This window comes from Mchenga conophoros, linkage group LG8 (assembly GCF_057382185.1).
Source record: "Mchenga conophoros isolate Kocher_MC1m ecotype Shallow Benthic linkage group LG8, M_conophoros_male_GT1.1, whole genome shotgun sequence".
Lineage (NCBI taxonomy): Eukaryota > Metazoa > Chordata > Actinopteri > Cichliformes > Cichlidae > Mchenga > Mchenga conophoros.
Window position 1 is genome coordinate 13,111,387 of NC_140533.1, and position 27,992 is coordinate 13,139,378.

The window sequence follows — 27,992 nt, forward strand, 5'->3', positions numbered from 1 at the left end:
ATAATTGAAAAAAATAGAAGCACAGTCGAGGTTTCTGCTACACCTTGATACTTAAAAAAGTCTGAAAAGGTTAGAACTCCAGCAGCACTTGCAACACAAAAAACAGCTTTACACCTCAGTCAGTGTGCAGTGAGCTTTTTTGCATATCTAGCTAAAACAAAAACTATGATTTCCATCTCATTTTATTTGATGTTTTAATGGGAACTTTACAATGTATAAGAACAATGCAATTAATTCACAGTCTATGGTACTGCTAGACGTGGCCTCGTGTTATCAAAAATAGCTCCAAAAGGCTTTACAGAGATGAGTCAAGACACTGAGAAGATATTTACATTTAATACATCAGCTGAATATGAAAATAAATTGTACCAAATGTGTGTAAACCACAGTCAGACATGAGGAATAAATCAATCCCTGTAAAACCAGTCGTTCATAAAGCCACAGAGATAAATCTATAACATCATTCAGAGCCAAGTTTAGCTCAAAGGCGTTCTGCGTTCACAAAAGCTGCTGGAAAAAGGTTAAACCTAGGATTTAAATTTAAGAATAAAACAGCTGCATTACATGATTTCCCTTTGCAGAGGATAGAGGTTCAATGTTCATTATATTCAGCATTTTGGAGAATGTTGCAACCTCGGCCAAGTTTGTCATATACATTAACTCCATATTGCAGTATCTTGTGTAGGTTTTTGATGTTTTGCAGCTCACACACACACAAACGTTTTAGTTTTCGTGTTTTCCACAGTACTCATTCAATATCTGATAGTCGAGTGCCTTTGAATGCAAACAGATGCTGTGCTCAGTCCACATAATGTGACTTTGGCAACCCTCATATCTCCCATGTAAGTTGTTTCGGACAAAACTAACTCCACAGTTATTTCCGGTCTGAAAAAGTGCAGATATATTTGATATAGTTTTACTGGGTTAAAACATGTTTAAATCCTCCTCCACTTCATCTTCCTCCTTTGAGATGTGTATCTTGTCACTGCGATCCATAGGTATACCAAGCTCTTTCTGCAGGGCCACTAGGCTGGCCTGGCTGATGTAGTAGCTAACATTCTGGGATGGCAACAGCTTTTGGAGCTGCTCCAGTTTACGATTGGCCTGGAAAAGAATTACAAAGGACACAAATAGAAAAATTTAGAAAGTAGCACCAAGGATTTGTTTTTTTAAATTGAGTTACTTGATGAATCATTACAGCCCTACATTAATGTGATTAGTGTAATCTGACCTATTGAAAAATCTAGAAAAAGAAGACAGTCACCAATTGGAAGTTGCCTTGCTGACAGTGGTGCTCGATAAGGAAACCAAACACATCTCCAATCCTCACAGCAGGGTCCAGCTCTGGCTCCTCCAGCAGGGTTTCACACAGCTGCACCGCCTCGCTGGCATCCTCGATGTACAAACTGTAGACAAATGTGATGAGCTCAAAGCTTCGCAGACAGGTTGACCCGCGCAATAACGAAACATCCATCAAAAACGACCCGTTCTATGATGAAAACTAAAACTTACGGTAAAACTGAAATAATGAAAATGAGTTCATATTCGTACCTGCGTATGTGGACAAACTTCCTGATTAAGGTGATCTTGTGCTGCAGATCAGCCAGTCGCACTTCCTGTTGTCCGCTTGAAGCGTCCTTTGCTTTTGAGAGACACTTTGATGCCTCAGTCAGAGCATCCAGAGCCTTTTCATAGTTCTGGTAATCATCAATCTCCACCTTTTAAATGATAACAAAATAACTTTTTATTGAATCATCAAGATTTATCTATAAATTGTATTTTGCTTGATGTGGTCTGATACTGAGGCAAGCTTTTTTGTTTTTTTTGTTCCAATTATATAATTCAATATAAACGTCAAAACAAACCGGCCAAATGAACTGATATTTTGCTCACCTGAGCACAAGCTTCATAGAAGCCAGCAAGCAGGTCCGGTGCCCTGCCTTTAGTGTAGAAACCAATAATTGTTTTTAAGATATCTGGATCTTTACGCCAGTCTAGAGATTGGAGATAGTTGGCGGCCAAGATGAAAAGCTCTTTCTGACGACTAACATTGGCAAAGAAAACAATTTTCTCTGTGTCGCCTGACTTCAGGAGCGCCCTCATTGCCTGTTAAGAAGAAACAAAATAATTTAAGTTTTTAGAGTCACAATTATTTCGTTTCCAGTGTAACAGCATGACGCATACTTTTTTTTTCCCTCAAGGAGACACATTAGGTGTTGCATATGTATCAGGCAAGATACATCCTATGCACAGAATTCCTAATGAGTGTATAGCACATCTGATAATTACCTTGAGTTTGTTGCCAGCCTGTGTGTATTTCTTAGTGGCCAGATGGTAATTGCCCTGCCGCATGCAACAGTCAGCGATCCTCTCCAGCAGCTCCTTGCGGGCCTCTTCGGACATATCCTTCGAATCAGGTACAGTCATTCTCTCGGCCAAATCCTCTGTGATCGTTAGGTTCTGCGTCACGCACAGTTCCAGGGCTTGGTGGTACTGGGTACACAAATGTGGAGACACAAAAGCAGGAGTTAGCACATATGAATGGATTTACGAGCAGACAGGTGATGCTGTGTCGCAGCGGTACCTTCTTGGCTGCTACCAGTAACTCCACTGACTTCTCATACTTGGAATGTGTGCTGAAGAAGTCAGAGCAGCGAGCCAGGAGGGCTGGGTCTGAGCTCTCATTGAGATCCTCTGCGATCATCTCAAGAGCACCAAACTGCTCGGTGGCAAAGGCCAGCTCTAGAGCTCTGGACACATAGCCAGCCTATAAGAAAGAAATGAATAAATATAGCCACAGTTGAAAATCTACTTCACATTGCTTACTTTAAATGTATTTAACAATACCACCACCCCCCCTTGTGGAACGATTTATAATGCATCAATCCATTCACTGGAAAGGAAAAAAAACACACCTTGTGGTAAAGCGCAACAGCACGATCCAAATGGGAGCCTTTCTCCTCGTAGTAACACGCAGCCTCCATCATGTCCTCTGGGTTACTGAGCAGGGCCAGGTTCATCAGCTGGTCATCCAGGCCGTTCTCCTGATCAGAGAAACACAAGAAAACAACGATGGGAAAAAAGAAAGCAAACAAAAAAAAAGAAAAAAAGTCTTGCTTTATATATAGATATATATTTCTAACTGAGGCTGCTGAAAAACCCTTACTTTACAAAGTCGTATAGCATTATTGTAGGCCTGGGCTCGTGTGTAGAAGTGAACAGCTTGTTTAATATCATGTCCCTCGTAATGCCTGGCCAGGTGGTAAGAAGCTGCTCTGTCTCCCGTATTGTTGGCTATCTCTGACGCCTAGGAAATTTCAAAAATGTTATCATATAAAAGAAGAATGTAAATTAGTCAGAATAACAATACTGTTTACAGTGGCTTACAGTGGTACAAGCCTATACATGTTTCCTAAGTACACAAGACACTATATATAAATCAGTAAACTCAACTCTTCAAGATCAAATTCTTTAAAATTACAAGTTTAAAAACTGAGTCACCTTCTGAATGTCCCCCCTGTAGCAGAAGATTCGAACGAGGGAAAGATAATCCTGAGCACACTCGTAGAAATGCAGTGCAGAATCCAGGTCTGCCTGGCTCTCCAGGTACTGGGCCCACCACTTATAGATGCTCCTGAGTTATACATATGGAAGGCCTGGTGTTTAAAAGCATTTCAGATGTTTTTAACCATAAAGGGAGAGCCGGGACTTACTTGTCTTTCATTTTGTTAACATAAATCTCTAGAGATGACGTGTCGTCCTGGAGCATTCTGGGCACTTCAACTCTGTGTGTGTCTGATTTCTCATAGCTGTAACAAAAAGGATAACAATCAGTCACACTTTGTTCCTATTGTATAGTTGTTCTGACACACACGACTACATTACTGACCAAATAATAAATGAGCTTTTGTTTTCCTTACTAAGTGAGGGCCAGTGTCTTGTCGCCCATGGATTCCAGGTATTTGGCATAACTGTAGTACGTGGCGCGCAGGTGGATGCGATCATGAACTTCAGCTGTCTCCAAAGCCTGCTGCCATTTACCAGAAGCCTGATAGAAATTGTTCAGCAGGTCGTAGCGCTGACAGCTTTTGTACAAATTTTCTGCATCCTCCTGTTGGAAGACAGGAAAAGATGATGGAAAGATAAATGCTTTTGGCCCGGAAAGTCCCTTAGTCTGTGCGTGGTACAACTTAAAGGAAGGATGTGTTATTTGTAGCCAAAGCATGTGGCATTTCTGTGAGCTGGATCGCAGGTTTTTTTGTTTTAAAAATGACTAAAATTATCTTCTAGAATGATTTTATAAACTCAAGTTCCTTTTTTTAAAGTTATCTTGTCTTTTTAAATGAAATGTAATCTTTTCTCTTATGGAGTTTTCACATTAAGTTGCAACCTGAACCCAAATACAGAGGAATAACCCTTTTTGCAATTCTTTCTTATAGTCTGGGGCGAAAATAAAAAGATTCTTTAATATCTCACCAGCATGCCCAGCTGAATGGCCAACATCGCAACTTGGGTTTCTGGTTCAGGCTCAGCCTCCGCCTCCTTTAGTGCTTTTGCTGCCCTGGCATTTCCCATATTCCCAAGGCACACGCGTGCCACATCCAGCCGGCGGGTTTTCACACACATCCGTGCCATGTTTTCCCACACCGCTTTACTACAAGAGAAAGGAGAAATGGCTTGTTTGCAAGGATGATGTGTGTGTGGCTCACTGCCTTGGCATTTTAGTATTCAACAGTAAGATCAGTTATACACACATACACAAATAAGTAAATATATACATAGAAAAAAATTAAAAGTTGGTAGGTATTTAATATTTTCCACTTATGTCTGGTTCCATTTAAGCTTATATTTGATAGTTAGACTGAATGCATGTGAATATGGGGACAAACCTGACTTAAGGCTTTAAATGCTTTTATGTCACTAGGGTCAGACTTTTAGTGGTGTAGTATCATTCCAATATCAAACAATGATAATGAATGTCCATCAAACAATCCTGTTTACTGATAAAAGCATAACCTAGAAATTATTACATTTTAAGATGGAGAAGAGGATTTTAAACTCAAAACAGAGGTCATTCTTTATCTTTCCTTTTCTTTTTTCCTTTTCTCTGACGTAAATCAAGTATTTTACACACACCCCATCCCCCAGTTCAGTTTCAATTCCAAATATAAGATTCCACAGCCATCTGGTCTCTATTTCCATCCCCTCCCTCCTCCTTGCTTTAGCTGATACAGATGTGGGCTGTTTATTAAAGTTAGGCAACAGGAAATACCCCAAATCTTTAGGGGCCTTGCTATAAGAAGTGAGACAAAGTGAAAAAAAGCAATAGTAATAGGTGGCAGCCAAAGTCTTACTGTTTATGGTAATAGAAAACAAAACAGAGGGAGGGAAAAATCTGGGTTATTTAAAAATGTTGAGTAAAAAATCATGTTCACATTACTCTGAGTGGCCAGATTTAGAGAGCCAGAAAAGGAAAGACAAGAGAAGAAACAGGTCTACATTTGGCCTCTCTTCCCATCCTCTTTTCCTCTCAGGAAACACATCCTGTTGCTGGCCGACTGTGGCAGTCACTATGTTTGTTGTACATGAGAGTGGAGACTTTAGCAAACGCCCCCTGGTCTCCAGACAAAAGAATATACCGAACAGTGACGTCTAAGAGGGGGTCTTTTGGACATTCTGTCACATGAACGCACTGGCACAAACACAGGCTCATATTTAAAGTGATCATGAAGGAGGGAGCTGTTTGTTCAGTGCTTGCTACAGCTGCTAAGTGATTCCTCGGATTATGATGAACTGCAACTCCCCTGCATTTCAACTCTGACCGCAAACATTTGCAGAGAAACCGTGTGTGCGCGAGTGAGCAACAGAGAAAAAGAGAGAGTGAGAGGGGAGAAAGATAGAAGGAGGCAAAAGGGGGTGGGCTAGAGGACTTCTTGTTCCAGGCAGGCAGCAGGGGCTCTTCAAGTTGAGAGACAGTCTTGGGTAGTCAAAGCAAAGCCACCTACGAGTCAGCTCCTAGCAACGCTCTCCGAAGAATCTACTTTTGTCATCTGTACTTTTCTGGAAGAAATGTGGCATTTCTGAGAAGAAGAAAAGGAAAGTCGATCTACTGCACACCTAAATAAACCAACTGCAAACCCAGAAGTCTGAAAAGTGCATTAAACAGAGCACTGGAGGGTGGAAAAGCAGAAGATAAAAGTACAAGCAAGGACTGAGATCCAAGAGTCAAGCTGCAGTCAGCCGGAGCCAGTGGAATGGACCTAGGTGCCAGTTGGATCAATCCCGACGTACCCACACTGCTGTCTGAGGAGGAGGGCTGAGGATCTGCTGCAACGACAACCGACTCCTGAATGAGGATGAATGGAGATGTCCTTTAGCTAAGCCCTAAAACAAAACTCTTGCCAAATTCACCTCTGGGTGAGCTGGGACGACACTAGCTAATAGCTGAAAGAAGAAGGTGGTGGTGGAGGAGGTGGAGAGTAGCCAGGGGGCCCAGAGCACTGCTAGTGCTCCTGGCCCAGAGGAGAGGCGAGGGAGCTGGCAGCCCACTGAGCTCGAACAGGACTCGGAGCAGGGGCACGACGGAGGGGGAGAGGTGGCAGGTGCCGGGCATCACATGGCCTTGCAGAGGCTGGTGGTAGCAGCGGTGGCCGTAGCCCTGCTGTCCCTGGTCCTAAATAACGTGGCAGCCGTCACACCCAGCTGGGTTCTGCAGGCTCTGGAGGACGGCCGAAAGCGCAGTGTGGGACTATGGAAGATGTGCCCCAACGGCGGGGAGAGGGGCCGTGACGACCTCCAGGCTGACAGAAGGGGGCAAGGCACACAGAAGCAATGTGAAAGCATTGGTTGGGGCTCTGAGTATGCAGGCTACCAAGAATCCCGTAGCACTGTCAAATGTAAGTTTTAACTTTACTTTAGATTTTACATTCGACATCACAGCATGCTTATGTCTGCTTTAAAAAAAGTGTCTAACCTTTGTCTTGTTAAACTTGCTGACTGATACATTGGTACATCCTTATAAATAAAAGAAATACACTTAATGCTGCAGATATCGCTGTACTGCAGAGTTTTATATAGTAGTCAGTTTTGTTCGTTTTCATATGAAAACACACCTCTGAAGAATTTCACTGTTGGGGTAAAATTGACATCCATGAATTAAATCCAAGCTCCTAACTTCCAAGTTTATCCAATGTATTCAACCATCCAAAAATCTGTAGCATGTACTCCATAAAACAGCTACATTTTTCAGTCAAAGTCAATGCTACAATGGATTTATATGCTTCTAATAATAAGCTCCAAACTGTCATTCAAGAACAAGTCTGGGAAATGCTGGAAATCCATTGGCCAGCTTTACTGGTCACTGGGCAGCGCTGCCAACTAATGGCAGAAGTGACTTACCATTCATGAAAAAATAGTAATCGTGTCAATGCTCCTGTGCTGGAAGTGTATTTTATAACCCTGTTTCCAAAAAAAACAAAAAAACTGGAATATAGGTCACAAAAGAACAGAACTCCTCCCCCCACAAAACTTCAAAAAACATAACATAACATAGAAACCTCGACAATTTCAGAAAATCTCAGCCAATATAGGAGTTTTATCCTTGCATGATTTCATCATCTGTGGTATAAACTGCCATAAATAAAAGACTCAGATAATCTGGAGAAATCTACATACTTCTAAAATCAAAGTGAACACAGTTTTTGCATCCACAAATAAAAGTTCAAGCTCTAACACGCAAACATAAATTGAACATGAACTGGTATTCATGTAGAGGTTTTACACTCTAACTGACCACTTAATGTATCTACTGGACTGTATGAATACATGAATGTCTTCAAGGGAAATCTGTAGATGGATGTTTCAGGGGTTGTTGTGGCTCAGGAGGTAGAGCAGGTCATCTACTAATTGAAAGGATGATGGTTCATAAGTATGGATGCTTTGCTATCCTTGGCGTGATCACAGTGTGCGTGTGTGTGTAAATCTTAGATAGAAAGCAGTTAGATGAAGAAAAAGGTACTGTGTGAATGGGTGAATGAGACATGCTGTACAAAGCACTTTTAGTGCTCAAATAGAGTAGAAAAGCACTATCTAAGAACAGGTTTATTTACCTTCAGATCAGGGAATGATCAGCTGTATCCCCTGAGTCACATCAACCAGTAAAACAAACACACAAAAAATATATTAATATGTATAAACAAGACTGAGAAACACAGCTGCCTTTTCTGGGAATGATCTTATATGAGATAGATAGAGTCATGGACAGTCTGTCCAGCAGGCTATAGACAAGATCCATCCAGTTCAGTTCCAAAGCATCTGTGATGGTATAGGGATGGAGTAGTACACAAGGCACTGGCAAAGTGCAGAATGTCTGGATACTTGCGTATGCTGCCATCAGGGCAGCGTTTGCTTCTGGGAAGGTTTTGTCTTTTTCAGCAAGACAATGCCAAACCACATTCTGCACGTAATTACAATTCTGCAAGTATAACTGCAGTTCTCCAGAGGAAAAGAGTCCTGAGCATTCCTGCCTTCACACACACACACACACACACACACACACACACACACACACACACACACACACACACACACACACATAAAAAAACTGAAACAAGACAAACCAGCTCTGAACCACTGTGAAGCTGAAATCCTATATTTACTTTCAAAAGTAGATGAGTTATACTCCACAGTTCAAAAATCCTTCAGTGTTTCAGAAGAAGAGGTGGCCTCTATGTTCTGTGTTGTTTTTGCACTAGATTTTTTTTTTTTAGAAACCGTGGGTACATTTTAAATAAATTAGTAAATTGGTTTTATGGTGCCTTCAAAAATTCAGACATATAATAAAGCTATCCTTTAAAAACTATTATTGCCATTTAGTTTTTCATGTGTATATTTGACCCTTTTACATCACAGTGCCAGAAATATGACACAACTTTTTCTTCTTGTCCTTCAAGTGCAGTTTAACATGATGCGAGCATGTAACCTGATAGCGACAGTGGCCCTGACTGCAGGTCAGCTGATCTTCCTTCTAGGCCTGATGAAGTTGCCCTTCATCTCACACGAATCCCAGTGGTGGGAAGAAGCCATCGCTGCACTTTTCCAACTAACCAGTAAGTACCAGCATCCCCTCTTTTTAAGTGTTTTGCCATTTGCAAAGATTTAACCAAATCCAAAATTTACTGCCATAAAATTGGGCTGTAATCACAGCTGGACCTGCACTGGGCAACTTTCCAATACTGAAGATCGACTTCTAAGCCTCAAATGCTGCAGGAAGTTACTGTGAAAAACTTAAGACACTAGCAAATCTCATCCTTTAGGTCTACCTAAGAAAAAGTAAACCCTAATTTAAAAAAAAATAATGCATCATAGACCATATTTTTACTAAATGTGGATACTCATCCATATTTAAATGAAAAGTGGTCACAATAGCGGAAACAAAATCTGACTTGATAAGACTCTCCATCAATTCAGTCAAAATTTCGAAAACGAGAGGAAGATAGAACCTGTACTATCCTCAGGATTAACTGCAATTGGAATTAACTAGCATCTATCCATTGTCGATCCCTCCATCCATCCATCCATCCATCCTCTACTATCGACATTAAGTGTCCCCTAGTATTGACTTGTCCCGGTGCCCCTGCTGAGGAAGTGTGTTGTGCGCTGCGGTCACTCAGCTGCTTGGTTTCTGAGCAGCATGAAGGGGGTCTGCTGTGGGTTTAAATTTAGTCCTAGTCCAAAATCCATGGACCAAAGCTGCAGTGAGCCAGGGAGCGACTGTCGGGCGCCAGGATATCCCTGCTCAGGACGAGGAAATGTCTGTAACTACCTGTTATGCAAACCCCTGAGCTGAAGAAGGAAAAAGAGGGGAGGGGGGAATTAACGGGAAAGACAGTTTTCGACGGGGACTGTGTGTTTGTGTGTGCACTGACAGGAGGGAATATGTGCATATATGCTTGTGTATGTTAAGAGTGTGTTGTGGCGTGATTGTCTGTTTATAGTGAGCTTCGGTGAAGAAATGTCCTTTGGTACTCATGACAGCAGGGTGGGACTTGCCTCACTCTAGATACACTGGCCTAGCTTTTATGTCTGTTTACAAAGTGTCTAAGAGTAGTTGCAAGTAAAGAATCTCCTCTTTATCTTTAGTCTATTCAGGACAAATTCCAGCAGGGCTGATGGCTTTTATCTAAAGACCTTGGTGAGAGGATTGAGGCCCACCCAGTATTACTGCATTTTCCTATATTAGACAACAACACGAGGAACACCTCAGTGGCCAAGAGCTCATCTCACAAAAGAACGATTACCAAAGGCAGCGGCATAATAGATTTGGCATTCTAAAAAGAAATTTACAGCACACACCTACTTCCCTGACATTAAAAAAAATAACACTCTCTGGAAAAATCTGATCTTCCAATTTTACTCTTCTGACACAAAAAGGTTATTATCAAAATGTAATCTTGACCTTAGAAGTTTATCAGTTCATAGTCGTTCATAGGACACGACACAAGAAAAAAAAATCAGATGACAAGTGTCGCTTGTATATACTGAGCTCCTTTGTTTTCTTAAAGACAGATTGCTTCAGAGAACATCTTTAACACATGGACAGCAGATAAAACTACCAAAACTAAGAAAAAAACAGACTAAACATTCGAATTTTGACGACTGGAGCTGAAGTTAACTTGCTACTTCCAGCTGATAGAAATCTTCTGTTTGAGTTTATTACATACATAAAAATAAACTCAACAACTGCTACACTTATATTATTTTCTTCATCATTTCATATTATTCACTTCATATTATTTTCTGATGTTTTTAAAATACACTCCCATATCCACATACACGTAACACGTGTATCAAAGCAACTATCCACTAATATTTGCTACGTGAAAACTCTGTGACATGCAATAAATATGTCTTAAAGGCAGAACAGCATTATTTTAACAGATCAATCCAGACCAAGCAGACCTATCTGTTCTAGGCTCGGCAGATGTTTTCACATATTAGAAAATGATATGACTTCCAAATATTATCCTATGAAATATAAATTCAAAATAAAAAAAGGCACATTTCTTTAAGCCTTTTTTTGTATGGATAACAGCAAGATGTTTCTCAAGGTCACAAACAAGGCTTGTTCTTTAGACAAACTAGAAGTCTAAAGCTCCAGTCACACCGGCCTAAAGACTTGTCAGCAACCTCCAAGTACCCACCAGTCACTTGGGAAAAATGTGTATTTCCTGAATACTGCATAGATGTGTCACTAGATGAGAGTAAACTTTGATCTAATGGGTGGGGTAGTTGCACATGTAAGTCAAGAGTCATTAGATATAAGTCAGCAACATTAATCCTACACCATCCTAAGCTTGGCCGTCTCAACCAAATTTCTTGAAAATACATCCAATGTTTATTGTATTAAAGCACTATGAAAAAAAAACTTGGGCCACCTCTTATTTCAAGCCAGGCTTTCTGGTCATTTATTAAAGTGGTCTTCAGCAAAAGTTCTCCATGCTTTCTGAAGCTGAAGTTTTTCTTCAGACATTGTCTGCCTTCCACTCATTTTTACTTCAGTCCTTGCACCAGACCATTTTGTTTGATTGTTTAACGGGCATAAAATAATACTTTTGCACTAATAGGGCGATTCTCAAAGTGCTAAAGGTTTAAAACTTGGCGTATTTTAGCATGGTGAGTCTTTAAAGATTTGTGAAAACTGGACAAACAGAAGACAAAAGAAGAAGTGGCCCATCGACAGCAGATGAACAGCATCTGGAAATCATGGTCTGAACAGATAAAAGAAAAACTTTCAGAAAAGACCTGAAACAGGACCATGAGAATTGCATCTGGCCCTTCAGATGATCCATCTACTGTTTACTGAAGCCTCATGAACAGCAGTGACACCTCAATGGTGCCAGTGGAAGGGAAGGAAGGGAAAGGAATAAATTGATGGCTTTTGCCAAAATACACAAGAACTGAGCTGGAAATCAGTAGAAACAGGTCTGATAGAGTGATGTATCCAAAATTTAAATTTTGGGTCGTTAGAATAGGCTCCAGCCCCCCACAACTCTAATAAGGATAAGCAGGAGAGAATGATGATGGATGGATGGATGGATGGATGGGTTTATATTTCCATCTGCTAAACACGGTGGAGGATCTCTCATGGTTTGAAATGCACACAGAAAAGTCCCATTTTGATCCATCATACAATACCATCTGGAAAGCAAATTCTGTTTTTACCTTATATACTGCATTTCCATGTATATTGGTACGTGGTTCAATAAATAACTGCACCTATTTCCATCGGAAAATATAAAGAAATGATGGTGGCTCAACACTTTTGCACAGCACGTTAATCTGGGCCACAGCGGTAGCCCAACTAAACGAACAACAGACTAACAGTGCCATCCCTAAAACCACAAGAGTAACATGAATAATAAAAATGCCATCCAGTTTGGAGCATTTTTGGAGGTTTGGACAGTTGGACAAATAAACAATTAATCAATTCTAAAAATAACCATCAGATTCAATAATAATGAAGTGACTGAGCCATAATTCCTGGAAATAAAGGCTGAAAAATCCCAAAGAAGACCAAATCATCTGAGTGTAGATAGTTATGCAGGCCTCTACCATTCATTCATTCCCCACTCCCATTTCAGCCCTCCCCCACTGAGTCACTGAATGGGGCTCGCTTCTGAATGAATGGAGGTATTTTTGCCCATCGCTCCCTTTCACTGGAATGTTTTCATTTTCGGATGTGCCAAAATGCTTTACAACTGCAAGTAGAGTGTGAGTGTGTGGAATAACAATATTAAGCTGCATAGAGCCATATCTCAGCAACACTGGCTGGTCCAGACTGAAAGCACAATAGTGGTCTTTTCACCCCGTGAGACAACTCTGGAATGTGTTTTCTGAATGGACACGGCTCTAACGTGACAAATGTCAACACTGCAGATCACATCCCACTAAGAAGCAGGTGATTAGTGAATTTGTACGATCCGTTCACTGATTTTAAACCTGGCTCCAAAATAAGTCACATTTGTGTCTTAAAGTCTGTGGCTCAATAGATTCCTGGTGAGAAGCAAGACATCATGACAACTTCAGTAGGTCACTACTAGCTAAAAGGAAAATGCAGGGCCAAAGGAATTTCCAAGAACCAGTCACATAGCAGCAAGACTCATTAAGATTTTCTCTGTGACACATTGTGTCAGATGTCCAGTAAATGTATTAACCTCGGAGCTCAGGGTGTGGCAAGGAGGCGAGGAAGGAAGGATGGAAAGAGGAAGCAGGGGAAGGAAGCTTGAGAGATAAGTCCCTGCCAGAAAAGAGGTTCACACAGCCCACCCTGGCTGGAAGCTGGAGAGGAGATTATTCATTTTCTTGGATAAGGAGCCAGACAGGTTAAACATGAACAGACATGAGCAAACAGTTACATTCTTACATACACAGTGTAGTGGACACATATTGATATACAGACACAATTATCCACATCCTCATTTAAAACAATGACAACCATCTTACAGTGGAGGTAGAGAAAGAAATATAAATGAACTTCCCTCATTGGTGCCACTGACTGCTTCAGGAAACCGAATGATTCATATCCTAATGCACTAACATCCCTATTTCCAGTGATTATTTTTGGTCCCTGTATTTATACCACTGTGGATGAGGCAGGTTTTTTAGACATGTAGCATTGTTGAACTATATAATGGCTCCAGAGCACACTTGAAGGCATTGAATGAGGAAAACCCCAAGAAGTGTTGCTTTAAGACACACTGTACCTAACTGTAAAGAAGTAGGACAACAGCGGCCATGGAGACAGTGAAAAATGTTGATACAACCAAATAAAGATCAAAGGAACAGCATGAAACTAAAGACTAAGGCTTTATAACTTCACATGCAAGCAGGAATTCCTCTTTGCTTCAGTCAAGCTCCTGTGAATCAAAGACAGCAGGAGATAAAACATCTCAAAGGCTTTTCCAAGCCTGTATTCATGCTCTGATATTTTTCTGCTATTGAGAACTTTAATCTTGAGATTTCTGAAGTTCTTCCTCAGAGGAAACAGATTTCCCAAATCAAAGGCTGCGCACATAGCTCTGGCCTTCCTGAGCAATACAGTGACTACAGTGATGGGGTCTAAGTGTCAGTATGTGGGATTTTAAAAGCCACAGAGAGACTTCAGTTGTACATTAGGCCAAGCAGTCTCTTTCACTTGGGCTTCTAAATATCAAAGGTAAAAAACAAAAATCGTAACTGTTGTTTTTCTTGGGTTGGCCAGTTCCAGTGAAAGGAAATCAATGCTTCAACTTACCAATACATTTCCAAATTTGAGAGAATGGGATTCTTCTACCACTGCAGGTTTCATTTTATTAACTGTTGTAACTAAAATGTCTTAAAACGATCCCAGAGACTCTGTCTCAACCTTACAATTAATTGTCAAAAGTCTCATCTGGTACAACACAACATTGCCAGCTCATGGTCATGCTGACCTCGATCACCTGGTTTGAATGTGCACAGGAGTTGCTAGCATTCCTGTAAACGCTTCATTTCACCAACACAGTGTTTGCACTCTGAGTCTCTCAGTAATTATGTCAAGATGAAACATGACCTTGTCTGTTTTTCCAGTGTGAAACAAGATGCAGCTTGAATAGAAGAGCACCTCATAATTTAAAATAAGAAAAAGCACAAATTGTATTTCACTGGATCCTGATATTGGTAAATAACAGCTGACTGATTTTTCTCTCTCTGCTCCGTTGCAGGTTTTGTTCTGGTTATTGGACTTGTGACCTTCTATAAGATCGGGCCCAACACCCACCTTTCCTACTCCTGCTATATGGACATAGCAGCTTGCCTGCTGGCCACTATGGCTGCGGCTATGCTCATCTGGAACATTTTACACCGCCGTGATGACTGCCTTGCACCTCGAGTTATAATCATCAGTCCCTCACTAGCGTCACCTTTTCACCCACGTCTGGACAATGACTATGTGGAGTCGCCTTGTTGAACTCAGGAGATCTCACATGACACGCCAGTGACAGGACCCTTCATGTTTAACTCCAGCTACGTGACAGTAATGGGACTCTCAAAAGAAGACGACGCTCCTGTGCTCCCACAACAGCTGGACTAACATACGCTTGCAATCGTATTCTATTTCTCCCATTCCAACAATAGAGATATGATAAATATTTTGCTATTTAGTGCACAGTTTTCACATTTTTAACTAAAGTTAATGTATAAAGCAGCCCTAACGTTCCAGGGAAATTCAAATCCTGCATGATTCAATCATGTATTCAAGCCAGAGTAATCTGTTAAGTAAAGAATTTGGATTAGGACTGTCTTTCATAAAACATAATTCATATGAAAAGATCAAGCTGGAACTTGACATATTTTATTAATGGTGCATTTATGAAATGGTCTCCTGCACAATCATAAATTTGAGAAAATGAAAGATGTTGAAATTATAATACTAGAATACCTCATATTTGTGTTCACTAGTTTAAAGTTTATTAAAAAATGTTATGCACATAATAATTATATATGTTACATGTAGGGAACATGCCAGGATAAAAGCTGAAGAGTCTTCAGTTAGCTTTTGGGCCGTGCTTTGCCAAATCAGTGACAATATTTAATTTTTTTTTATAGCCAGTGAGAGATGGCATTTTGAACAAATGAAAGAAGAACACGAGGATATATTATAATGTTCCAAGAATACTTTGAAGCAAGAAAATTTAAAAAAGATAAAAGACAAATAACCCACTAAACAATGTGTATGGATAATTGTGGAATAGTTTTTTTTCAATTGTTAGTAGCTATTTTGCCGATGTACTGCAACTTGTTCAGTTAAGTTCATTTTTCATGATGCTTCCTTTATGATTCTCTCCTTGCTTTGGTACATACTCGATACCTAAATTAATATAATATATATAAAAAATAATACCATAGCGCTATCATAAGTAGTAGTAATGACCATATCATATTTCTGCAAAAAAACCCAGGTTATTTGTGGGACTTCCACATTAAAATAATAATATACCATGTATATCATGTAAATTCAATAAATTTATTGGTAAGTATAATCAAGCAGTGGTTGTTGTCTTTGCTGCTTGGTGCCCAACATCATGACAAAGGCTCATTCATTAAAAGTTTATTTTAATGAATTACCATTTTTCTAGTGACTTTAACCATTTATCAACTGGAAATTCTTTATCAGCAGTTGTCTTCTCATAACATTTAACCAGAAATTACATTAAGAGAAGTGGGACAGAAATGTGTTGAAGAAAAACTAAAGATGACAGTTGTCCTGCCCATGCTTCCAAAGAGCTGATTAATTATCTTAATGTGAAACACATTAGCCAATCATGTCACTGTGTTGAGAGAAAAAAAAAACAATTTTGGGGCAAAGTCAACAAACTTTATTTCTTTTTTAAATTGGATTTGCCTGCTGATTCTTTACAGGATTTTTATTTTTATTCCTCTGTATTCCTCAATATTTGATCCAAGATGGCTGCTTCCAAAACAGATTTGATTTAAAGAGGACATGAAACGCTACACATTTAAAGGCTAATTTACATCACTGAGCCCTGCTCTCAAAAACTGACATAGAACACTGTCTGTGAAGCTGGATTTAAGAAATAAGTGTTTAAAGTCAAAGTTTTAAAAACATGTTTAGCGTCATCTTCTGTTAGTAAGGAATGTGGTTGGTTGGTTGCAGCAAATAGCCCTATATTAGTTTATGTTAGCTAACTAGTGACAGAATCGATAACTCGGAGGAAAATAAGGACACTAAAACTAAAAACCAGTTTAAGGGATCACTTTTGTGCTGCTCCTGGCAGAAAAAATGTGTTTTATGTTAAGAAACTGTCTCTTTAGTAGTAAGTGGCTGTTTGCTGTTTGGCTAACTGCACTCAAAAGGGAAAATCCAGCAGTGAGCTGTAATGTTTGATTTTGTAAAGTAGCGGTCCCCAACCTTTTTTGCGCCACGGACCGGTTTATGCCCGACAATATTTTCACGGACCGGCCTTTAAGGTGTCGCGGATAAATACAACAAAATAAAACCAGTACCGGTATCACAAAAAAATAAGATTTATTCATAACACACGTGAAAAGACCCAGGAAAAAAAGTTAACGATAAAAACAATAACAAAATAACGCTGAAAACCGATAAAAACCCTGAAAACCATACATTTCACACCTGAGCCTCAACTCTCGCGGCCCGGTACCAAACGACTCACGGACCAGTACCGGTCCGAGGCCCGGGGGTTGGGGACCGCTGTTGTAAAGCACTTTATGAATAAGGACTGTGTGGAGGAGAGCTTGTTTGAATCATCAGACCAACATGCTGTGAAAAAGTGTGGGTTTTTATTTTTGCACAGTTGTGACACCTACATGTTTCAGGTCCATCCATCCATCCATTCACTTCCGCTTATCCTTTTCAGGGTCGCGGGGGGCGCTGGAGCCTATCCCAGCTGTCATAGGGCGAGAGGCGGGGTACACCCTGGACAGGTCGCCAGTCTGTCGCAAGGCTAACACATAGGGACAAACAAACAACCATTCGCACTCACATTCATTTGCACATTCACATGTTTCAGGTCATCAAACAAATTTTAAATCTAGAAAAAGATTTCAGTGATGGTTTCATTTATTAAGGTAAAAAAAATATCCAAACCCTCCTGGCTCTGTGTGCCTTCCTTGTTAATCATGAATGAACTATTTCACTACCCACACCCAGACCTGATTACTGCCAGGCCTGCTGGATCAAGAAATCACTTAAACAGAGCATGTCTGACAAAGTCAAATATGTTAATAAATCTAAAAGCAACACATCATGTCACAATCTAAGGAAACAGCTGAGAAACAAAGTACTTGACATCTATCTTTCTGGAACAGGTTACAAAGACATTTTATAAGGCTCTTGCACTCCAGTGAACCACAGTGAGAGCCATTATCCTGTCGTCCTTCTCTCACCCCAACCGGTCGCAGCAGATGGCCGCCCCTCCCTGTGCCTGGTTCTGCCGGAGGTTTCTTCCTGTTAAAAGGGAGTTTTTCCTTCCCACTGTCGCCAAAGTGCTTGCTCATAGGGGGTCATATGATTGTTGGGTTTTTCTCTGTATCTATGAAGCGCCTTGAGGCGACTTTTGTTGTGATTTGGTGCTATATAAATAAAATAAAATTGAATTGAATTATCCACAAATGGAGAAAAGTTGAAACAGAGGTGAACCTTCCCAGTAGCGGCCGGTATGCCAAAATTACGACTCATCCAGGAGGTCACAAAGGAACCCAGAACAACATCTAAAAAACTGCGAGGGTCACTTGCTTTGGATAAGGTGAGAGTTCATTATTCAACAATAAGAAAGAGACTGCTGACGTAAAACTAACACAAAGAATCTCATACTAATAGTCAAATATGGAGGTGGTAGTGTGACGATAGTACCATGCTCTCGACCAGATAATCCAGAAGGAGAATGTCCGTCATCAGTTCATCACACAAAAATCAAGCTCACTCTGGTAATGCAGCAGGACAATGATCCAAAACACACCAGCAAGTCCTGGTGCGTCACTCCTCTAAACAGCTCACAAAAATCAAAATGAAGGTTTTGGCCTAATCAAACTTAAATCTAATTGAGATGCTTTAGCCTGACCTTAAACAGGCTGTTCATGGTTAAAAACCCTCCAATATGAATTAAAAATAGTTTTGCAAAGAGTGGGCCAAAATTCCTCCCCAGCGATGTGAAGCACTTTTTGCCAGTTTCTCCAAATGCCCGATTGCAGTTCTTGCTGCCAAGGGTGGCACAGTTATTAGGTTTAGGGGGAAATTACCTCTTCACAGGTCATCGGGTAAGTTTGGAAAGTTTTTGTCCCTTAAAATATTAAACCACCATTTTAAAGCAGCATTTTATATTTACTCAGGTTATCTTTGTCTAATGAATGAACTAAAACATGTAATTGTGACAAATATAGAAAAAACTAAGATAAAGGGGGGGGGGGGCACTTTCTCATAGTACTATACGCGTACAGCTGCATCACAGCTGTTGAACCCCGAAACCATGTCCAGCAGTTATATCTCAGCAAATCCAAAACAACCTAGTCTCAGAGTAACTTCCAGTTGTACTATTATAATAAGGAACTTGACTCTAGCCTGAAGCATCAAAGGATGGTACAAAAAGTACTGAATGATGATATCAGTTCCTTGGAGAATGAAAACCTCACAGGGAAGAACAACTAAAATTAGCTCATTCTTTCCAGTGACAACTGGCTTAAATGGGGGTCATGAGGGTCAAATGTATCACACCAGTCTCAGCCTGAACACCTTCTTGAGTCATTTAATTCCAAGGAAAATTTGGCTCTAAAGAATAAATTCAAAAGAAAAAGACTGTAACAGACTGCTTGCATAAGTGTGGGAAGATAATCTTGTAGCAGCATGTCACTTAAAAGTCAAGGACAATGTGAATGAGAGGAAGCAGCACAGTGTGCACTGAGTAAGACATCCCAACCTGGATGTGACACACTGCTTTTAACGGCAGGAGGAACTTTGATACTGACAACATCACCTTCAAAGTGTGTTACATGTTTTATATCTCATCCGTGGATACTGTGGGTTTCATTATCAGAGGGAGGAAGGGCCTTTTATAGTGCACATTGATGCAGCTGTGACTCAGGTGATCTCACCTTTTAATGCACACATGTCAAACAGGCATATTGCCTCTAGTGTTTCCACCAGATATTTCCTCAAAATAAATCTACTACATCTGAATGAATTCTGGTTCACGAGCTAGAGTCAGATTTAAATATGAGACCCTTTGTTAATTCAGACCTGCATCATAGAGACAAGTCCCTGAAGATACAGGTTAGTACTGCAGGAAATGCATAATTCTGTGGGTGGAGATATGCGGGAATCATACACAATACAAATCTTCAAAAAAAAAATATGCGCAGCAGTAAAAATAGCCTTCAATGAGGAACCAAGTAAACCTGTCATCATGCCTATTAAACAGTTTGGAATATCCGGCCAATGGTGTAAGCTGTTTTCCCATTTGTTTGTTTTTATGCTATTTTCCCATTTGGGTAATGTTTGTACGTGCGAAAGCAACGCTACAGCAGAATTGTTCCCTGGATCACGTACTCCCCTAAAGATAATATCAGATCATCGCTGATATCACATAAATTTCTCAAAGACGCACACACACTTGCAGGAACTAACGCACACATCCTTTTAGTGACCTGATTTAATGTTTGTAAGAATGGAAAAGGGGCACTCGCTTTGGACCAAACTGGCAGGGGGACCTCGAACGTGTGTGTGTGTGTGTGTGTGTGTGTGTGTGTGTGTGTGTGTGTGTGTGTGTGTGTGTGTGTGTGTGTGTGTGTGAGATTTAATGTTTAGAAAAGTACATCCCCTCAGAACACACCCGCACACTAACAGAAACAGTCACACATATACACACTGAAGAGTTCCTTCCCTCAACAGAGACACACAAAAAACACTTAATCATGTCCTGTGTTTTTAATCTAATTTATGTACAGTGAGTTATTTTAAAGGATCCATATAGAGATTTCAAATTGAAAGATCATTGGTGTGTCATCACTTTTCGTTGCCAGGTGTTTAATTACAAAGGCTCTCATTGCTTAGGACTAACAGTATTAATGATGGACGTCGTTTCTGGGACTGAAAAATTAAGGCTAATGTACTTTAAACCTCTATTTATTGTAATTGTCAGCAAGGACCAACGATAGAAACCCAATTGAAAAAAACTTTTTTCAAGCCAAATTTCAGGTTAAGTATCTCAAAAGTAACTCAAACTTCTGAATAAATAAAGTAATTTTTAGTTACTGAGTCAGAATTTTCAAATAATTTTGATATGCTCCCGTGGTTTCTGTGGACATCAATAAATACTCTGCTTTTAGCAACTCAGGTCATACTGAATAAAACATTAAGCTCATTTTGTAAATTATACTTATCATTAGAGTCAGAAAGAAAGATTGACCTGTGCATGCTCATTGGCCAATGACTTGACGATCACAAGTTGTTAACGAATGAGAGTGCGGTGTGCTTGACAGTCAGATCCACCTCTCAACTGTCATGTAAGGTTATAAAACGCCAAAATGGTGACGATGAAAACTCTCAGCTCATAACCAGGCAGCACCTACCAACAGGTAATGACACAGACACCTACATCCATCCTTTATACCCTGTATGTTTTTAGAGGCAAGACAAATTTTGAAAATATTGAAAAAGCAGGGACAGTTTCTTCATGAGACTTTAAGAGAGCATAGCACACTAAAGGTTACAGAGCTATTGTAAGAGTTTGACCTTAACAGTCAAAGGTGCTGAGTAAAATGAGATTAAATGAAAATCAACAGTTTGTTGTAGCTCTCCCACTGCAGAGCATTGGAAAGCATTCCAAGAACTGTCAAGGTTGTGTTAACAATGCTACCCCCTGTGTGCTGTGTGCTTTGTCTTTGAACTAAAGCCCCTGTGGAAACAATTAGTGGATTGGTGGGGATGTGATGACGGTTATCAAACAGAAGCAAATACCATGCTCCATGCCTCCTCTATTAGCAAATACCACTGAGAAAGACACATGCATCTGTGATGTAAACATACCTCTTGATGAGCTTTATAGACTTAAAGGCTTCATCCATGTCACCGATAGTCAGGTAGAAGCTGAAGTTGAGCATGGCGTCACGAGTGGCCTTCTCACAGTTCTCCAGACCTACAAAGTCTCTAAGAGCTTTCCGGGACACCATATGAGGGACCTGGGAGGGCGTCCCTGTCGTTGGCTGGGTTCGATATGACGATGCCGAAACCTCTATTAACCCTTGATCCTTCTCACCTGGCTGGTAAAAATATGTAGCAGTAAGATCAGCACCCACATGATTCAGACCCACTCGTAATAAGCATGTTGTGAAGTGAGAACTTAAAAATAAAATAAATGTGAAATACAAAGGGGAACAATGAGCATTAGAGACTGAGTAGGAGGGATCACAAAACATGTCTACCGTACTTATTAAGTGTTTTTTTAGCTGTGCACAATTAGAGTTGTAGATATTCCACAGATGCACTTGTGCTGGCTGGAGTTTTCATGTTTTCTTATATGGAACGCAAGGCACACACAATCACAGCACAACAAAGAAAACTGAGGCTTTCTGAACGAACCGTACAGAGCAGACACTTACTTCAGGCAGAAATACATCACCCCTCCGAAATAATAGCTGGGGGTGTATTGGACCAAACACAGAGTTGCACATAAGAATAATGACAAGCATAAATAAAAAGACACATGATACATGACAAAAAAATTAAGCAACAGATTTATATGTGGATCACCCCAGCTAAATGGAGAACACACACAGGCTCAGTCCTCACCTTGCAGCTATAATAATAGTAGGGCACATCCAGAGCGAGGAGCGCCTGCATGCCTGGAGGTCTAGGGGAGCAGTCCTGCAGGAGGAGCCCATGCTCCTGTGTGCAGAAGAGGGTCACCACCAACACATCCACCTAAGTGAAAGGAAGCCATCATACTTTTTAACTACCCCTTAGTTATTACTATATTACAGTGTTTAGGAGTGGTCTTTACCATATCCAAGGAACTATTTAATATGGATTCAGAGCTGACTGGCACAGTCTCGCAGACAAAAAGACGAGGTTCACTCTCATCCCAAAAATGAGACACAGGAGAGTGACCGCTGAGCGACCACTGCTGCCTGGAAAACAGAACAGAGTGAGCACAGTATGTAATCAAAGGGGGGAAAAGGTAATATGCACGAACACAATAAAAACAGACGAAAGCTACTTTGGTTACTTTTCACTTTCTTCTTCCTGTGAGATACCACTAGAAGGTCTGCCAGTGAAGAAGTCAAAGTGTGTCACAGTGTCCATCTCAACATCATAAAAGTACACTTTGTGATCAGGTCGCCCATTCACCTGAGAGGAAATAATCTCGCACAGTTCATTTAAGTTAAATATGCACAGTTTGATATAAAGACATTACATTTCCAATATGAAATAGAAGCAAGGTTTGATGTGCTCACAGTACACTCACCTGAGAGATTAGGATGCTGACTTGGCTCCCATTAGCATTACATTTAACTGACCTTAGTGCTCCCAGATTGGGAATCTGGTCAGCTAGGTTCTTGGTGCTGCAGTGAGCTTTGGCATCTCTATAAGGACAAAGAACATGTTGATAAAGATTCAATAAAAAAAGCACAGAGGCTTCTTTTTAAATTGTTTTAACCAGGATAACATCCACGTGAATGCCAACCTTCTGGAGAGGTCGAACACTCTGATGTTTGCCGTGTCTGTGCCCACCACCAGATAGGACTGGCGCACATTGAGTAGTACAGGGTTTCCCTCTGCCTTGGAGAAGGTTAAAAGCTGCTTCACTGTGCCCTGAAAGCAATACCCAAGATCAAATATGTTTACATTCTTTAAAATCCACTCTGACTTAACGTCAGCTGATAAGCTGTCTCATATTTGTGTTTATATAAATATATGAGGCAAACAGACCTGAGGTGTGCGGATTTGTACCCGGTTTGGTTCTACAGTGTAAAGATTCTCGCCGTGTACAGCCACCACGTGCGAATCACAAGGAAATGATCCTGGGAATTAGAAAGACGTAAGGCAGAGAAAGCAGATGTGGTGAAATTAAAGGTGGAAACCGCACTGTTTACTGTTTTTTCAGTGAGTGCTGTACCTGTATTGCGCAGACTTGTCCCTGAAAGCTCATACACAGTGACCTGCTTGCCATTCCAGACCGTCACTGAGTCCTGACAGTGTGACAAAAAGAAAGTTATGTTGACATGACAGCAGTTTAAACTTCTGCTTGTCACCAACAGGAATACTTTGTGAAAGCCTTCATCTCTACCCTTACCTTAGTAACACACACCCCTCTGACATGTATGTCAGACTGCAGAGAAAAGTGCAGACCTGTGTGGAACTGAGTGATGTTGAGCTGTGTTGGGGAAAGCTGCACTGCTGCCACCTGGTGGCTGAAGTGGGCTGACATCACATGCTCACAGAGGATCAGAACTGTGTTTGAATTGTTTGCCGCCAGGAGATTCAGGTTGGAGCCCCACTGAAGGATAGATCAAAGTGGAATTTCTAAACAGAACACTACAGATGGTTTGTGACATAATCATTAAAAAAATTATGTAATGTAATCGAAACACCCCTAACCCATGCATGTTTGGATTGTGGGAGGAAGACAAAGTATCTGTTCAGAGTACTGTACTGGTTAGTTTAACTGATGACTCTTCATTGGCATGACATCTGGGATAGACCTGGAGTGGTAGAACATGGATGGAACGAAAGTAATGCACTAATGCTGGTCAAGACATTACCTGTAGCTGAGTGACATTTCCTCCAATTTCTGTTGGTGTCTGCAGTTTCCACTGGGGCTTAGTGTCACCTCTACTGCTACCCGACTGCACCACCATCCTCCACATTGCTATGCGTCCATTGGTGGTGCCAGCTGCTAGGATTTCTGAGTGTTGCAGAATTTTTAAAAAATAGTTTTTTTTTAACCTATGCATTTGGAAACATTCAGGAATATGGTGATGGGAAAGAAAAAGCTTCTTTTCATTTACAATTCTGTGAAAACTTTTACCTTTGCCTGCACAGTATGAAACACAGTTGATCATCTCTCCCCTCTCATATCCCAGAGTCTCATCAAGAGACAAAACATAGTTGTCATCTCTTTCCAGATCCCACAGCCTAAAATATTCAACAGGGACATTATTACTCAAGTTTGAAATTTACATGTTTTTTTTCTCAGTGTGTATATACTGACCTGATGACCTGCTCCCCGGATGCAGTGATGAGGAGGCCATCTTCTGTCCACACAACGTCTACATTCTGCCCGGATTTGCTGCTCAACTTACCCTGTCACAAAAAAAGTCACGCATTACTCCACACTGATCTTTAGTCCTGGCACAGAATATAAAAAGGGCACACATATTCAAGTATATTAATAATTAAAGTAACTGAGATTGATCATTCATGTTGATATTACTGGTTAATATATATTTTTAAAAAAATCTTTCTGTATACCTTCATAATCTCCTGTGCTCCACCCTCAGGTCCGAGAGCATACTGTGACAGCATGAGGTTCTCTGTGATCACTGCGAGGGCCTCTGTCTTCTCAATGTAGAGAAGTTTCTTGATGGAGCCCTCCACACTGAGAAGGACACTCGTCTTACAATACTCATCCACACTATGGACTTTACCTATATGCATAAGACATGGGATTAAAGATGAAATAAGTGGAATATCTGACAGCTCAAACCACAAAGTGTTCATATTTATTAAAGATCAGACTGGATTCTGGATCAATAGCATTATAGCTTGTTGTATTTTCCCCTTTCTGGAGACTCCCACAGGATTACTGCTTCACAGAGGCAAAATACACTTTTGATATAATTTTCAACAAGTCTGCTGGATTAATCAGACTTTCTAAAACCATGAATACTTTTCTCATACTGTTCTTCGTAACTGTTCAAAAATAAAGCAAAGTATCATCAATGCAATTTACAGAACAAACAAATAAAATAAACAGCCTTTATACATTGAGGGCTGTGACTGCAGAAGACTGCTGGCCTCAGACAAAATTATACAAGGCAATGAAAAAACAAATTGTGTCTTAAAGAAAGTATGGTCAAATGCATTGAAAATAACAAATGATTTAATTTTCCAAACTCCAACAGGAATCACAAACTCCTACCATCTGCAGTGCAGATAAAGAATCCAAGTCCCTCCTGTGGCCCCATCTTCAGAGGTGCCCCCTTCCAGCTAAACTTGTCCAGCGCACGCTCATCTCCTCTCACAGATGCTCGAGCTAGCATTGCCACATCACTATAATAAAATACAAAAAATAGTATTTGATTAAAAAAATGTCATACTCTTCCACTTGATATGGGACTTCGAAGGCTGCTTACTCTCCAGGTGTGGACGGTCTGAAGATGCAGCAAGTTAAAGGTTTCTTGTATTCATGTTTTACAAGGTGGTTTCCATGAAGTCTCCCTCTCGCATCCACCTTCCATACTGCCAAAGCTCCAGACTGTCAATAACAATAATAACAGTAATAGTTAACAGTTAATTTGCCTAGCACTTTCAAAACAGTTACAAAGTGTGTTAAAGAACACAATAAAATCTTAGTTAAAAACTCAAAAGAAAAGTTCAAAGAGTTAAAACACGAAACGGTTTGTTTTCTTTTTGCATTGAGCCAGGCTGCACAGACAGCTAAGAGTGTCTGATGTGCAGAATGCAGGCAGTGACTTGGTTCATAAAAAGTGACCAAATCTGTAACATGTAAGGCTTGTACCCATGTATCGTATACCCAAAAGGTTGTGAGGAGGAGAATGATGATTTATTTCTTTGAATTTGTTATAAGTCTGGCAGCTGAGATTTAAATGAGCTGGAGGTGAAAGATGGACTTCTGGCTGAGATCCCAGTAGAAGGAATTACAATTATTCAAACACAATGAGATAAAAGGATGTATGACTTTTTTCAATGTCCACTTCAGATTAAAAAAAACAAAACAATCTTCTGCGGTAAAAAAAATGACACTAAAGGTATGCTGTACACACTTTGAAAAACAAAGGTTAGGTAGTTTCCAGTCTGTGTTCACGCCATGTCGGTAACAATCTCAGGGAAGCAATTGTTGCTTCGATCAATCTGGAAAGGGTTATCAGGCCATTTTTAAATAAGTCCATCATTTTACAGTGAGTGCATACCCAGAAAAAATAAGTGATTATATCTTATTAAAACTGATCCATCATTCATGAAAACATCAGCATGTAAAAGACAATAACGTCCTGGCATATATTATTATATTACATAATAATATATGCCAGGACGTTATTGCAAAAAACTCACCTCATCACCAGTTACCAAGCGGCTGCCAAAGCTGCTCCACTCCAGCAGTTTGATGGTGGTTGTATGTACACCGGGCAAGACTGTTTGATCTCCAGGGGGGTGTGTCAGCAGCACTACTTCTCCATTATCCCAGCCTACCGCTAAAACTGGCTTTGTTGGATGCCAGCGCAGCCCTGTGGGCTGGTGAGGACGAACTACATGGCAGCTCTCCACATACTCCCCCTGAAGATGAACCAGATAGGTGTGACAATATTTGTGTGTGTCAATATGAGAGAAATGTTACATACTTTTATGTCCGAGGTTACCTGCTGCAGATACAGGTCTACTTTTCCACCGGTGGCAGGACTGCTTGAGGCCACAGCCAATATAGGAAGACTTGAGTGCCAGGTCAACTGAAAGGGTACATCACTGCTATCAGGAGCCTCAATGCGGTGATCAAAATAGACCGCCATATCTCCCGTGTACTTCTCTATATTAAAAAAAGAGAGACAAAAGACAAAAGATGGATTCCTCTGTTTGTTAAGCTTTGGAAAAAAAATTACAAGTTAGCCCTAAAATGTAGAGTCAAGTATCATTCTCTGCTTTAGGTTGCTGTGTGTTTGTTTTAGTTTTTTTGGAGTTGACATGGCTAGTTCATTAATGGATACATGCAGACAGTAAACAATGCAGACCTAAGTGAAGCTATAAGTTCACCGTAATACTTGACAAAACCGGCTGATACTGTAGCATTACAGGAGATAGCAGCATCACTGGAAAGACGATAAATCCAAAATAGCTTCAACTAGCAGCTAACATTAGCTAAGCCAGATAAGCTAGTCAAAGTTAGCATTTATGGCTGGCCCTCGCTAACGTTCAACGAAGTCAGTCATCTTGTCGAAACCCACCTCAGCTCACTTTCTTCTAAAGTGACGCCAACTTATCTGTAGAGACTGAAAAGGGCTTCAGACATCGACAGTTACTTCCAGTGTTGTCGCGTAGCCTCTGGTGTGAGCGTAAAGCGTCTCTCCCAGTTGCCCCTGACAACCTTACAGACTGCACAGGAGGTGGAGCGAAGAGAAACGACGGAAAAACCCGACAGTTGTCGAAGTTAATTCTAAACTGAGAGAAGCCTAATCAGACACAAAGAGTATTAATTTCTGATGAA

The 27,992-nt window shown here is 40.5% G+C and overlaps 2 protein-coding genes across 4 annotated transcripts; one reads left to right on the top strand and one right to left on the bottom strand.

Moving 5' to 3' along the window:
• Positions 1 to 193: 193 nt before the first annotated feature.
• ift140 (intraflagellar transport 140 homolog (Chlamydomonas)) lies at positions 194 to 27,873 on the bottom strand. Of its 3 annotated transcripts, XM_085284284.1 has the most exons (31): positions 27,733 to 27,873; positions 27,154 to 27,317; positions 26,849 to 27,070; positions 25,909 to 26,030; positions 25,695 to 25,825; positions 25,025 to 25,200; positions 24,765 to 24,856; positions 24,582 to 24,688; positions 24,316 to 24,458; positions 23,847 to 24,050; positions 23,670 to 23,742; positions 23,483 to 23,574; positions 23,238 to 23,365; positions 23,019 to 23,136; positions 22,779 to 22,900; positions 22,554 to 22,680; positions 22,343 to 22,474; positions 22,153 to 22,188; positions 21,581 to 21,813; positions 4,477 to 4,654; positions 3,921 to 4,111; positions 3,714 to 3,809; positions 3,502 to 3,634; positions 3,167 to 3,307; positions 2,916 to 3,044; positions 2,585 to 2,767; positions 2,290 to 2,493; positions 1,894 to 2,106; positions 1,552 to 1,718; positions 1,265 to 1,406; positions 194 to 1,104 (listed from the first exon to the last, which is right to left on the bottom strand). In XM_085284284.1, the coding sequence occupies exons 2-31, from the start codon at positions 27,298 to 27,300 to the stop codon at positions 925 to 927; spliced, it is 4,362 nt and encodes a 1,453-aa protein (XP_085140410.1). In that variant the 5' UTR covers positions 27,301 to 27,317; positions 27,733 to 27,873; the 3' UTR covers positions 194 to 924. The 3 variants fall into 3 exon arrangements, with proteins under 3 accessions (XP_085140410.1, XP_085140411.1, XP_085140412.1); XM_085284285.1 differs by lacking the exon at positions 22,153 to 22,188; XM_085284286.1 differs by lacking the exon at positions 26,849 to 27,070 and having other exon boundaries at positions 27,136 to 27,317.
• Positions 5,674 to 16,058, top strand: tmem204 (transmembrane protein 204). The gene is made up of 3 exons (XM_085284283.1): positions 5,674 to 6,896; positions 8,952 to 9,107; positions 14,742 to 16,058. Exons 1-3 carry the CDS (start codon positions 6,617 to 6,619, stop codon positions 14,984 to 14,986), a joined length of 681 nt encoding a protein of 226 aa, XP_085140409.1. The 5' UTR covers positions 5,674 to 6,616; the 3' UTR covers positions 14,987 to 16,058.
• Positions 27,874 to 27,992: the final 119 nt, after the last annotated feature.

Excerpts from the sequence above, each read along its gene's own strand:
- tmem204 (XM_085284283.1), top strand. The coding sequence starts at position 6,617 with ATGGCCTTGCAGAGGCTGGTGGTAGCAGCGGTGGCCGTAGCCCTGCTG. Across the intron at positions 6,897-8,951 it reads ATCCCGTAGCACTGTCAAAT|TGCAGTTTAACATGATGCGA; the intron begins GTAAGTTTTAAC and ends TTGTCCTTCAAG. Across the intron at positions 9,108-14,741 it reads TGCACTTTTCCAACTAACCA|GTTTTGTTCTGGTTATTGGA; the intron begins GTAAGTACCAGC and ends GCTCCGTTGCAG.
- ift140 (XM_085284284.1), bottom strand. The coding sequence starts at position 27,300 with ATGGCGGTCTATTTTGATCACCGCATTGAGGCTCCTGATAGCAGTGAT. Across the intron at positions 3,810-3,920 it reads AAGACACTGGCCCTCACTTA|CTATGAGAAATCAGACACAC; the intron begins GTAAGGAAAACA and ends TTTTTGTTACAG. Across the intron at positions 1,105-1,264 it reads AGCAAGGCAACTTCCAATTG|GCCAATCGTAAACTGGAGCA; the intron begins GTGACTGTCTTC and ends ATTCTTTTCCAG.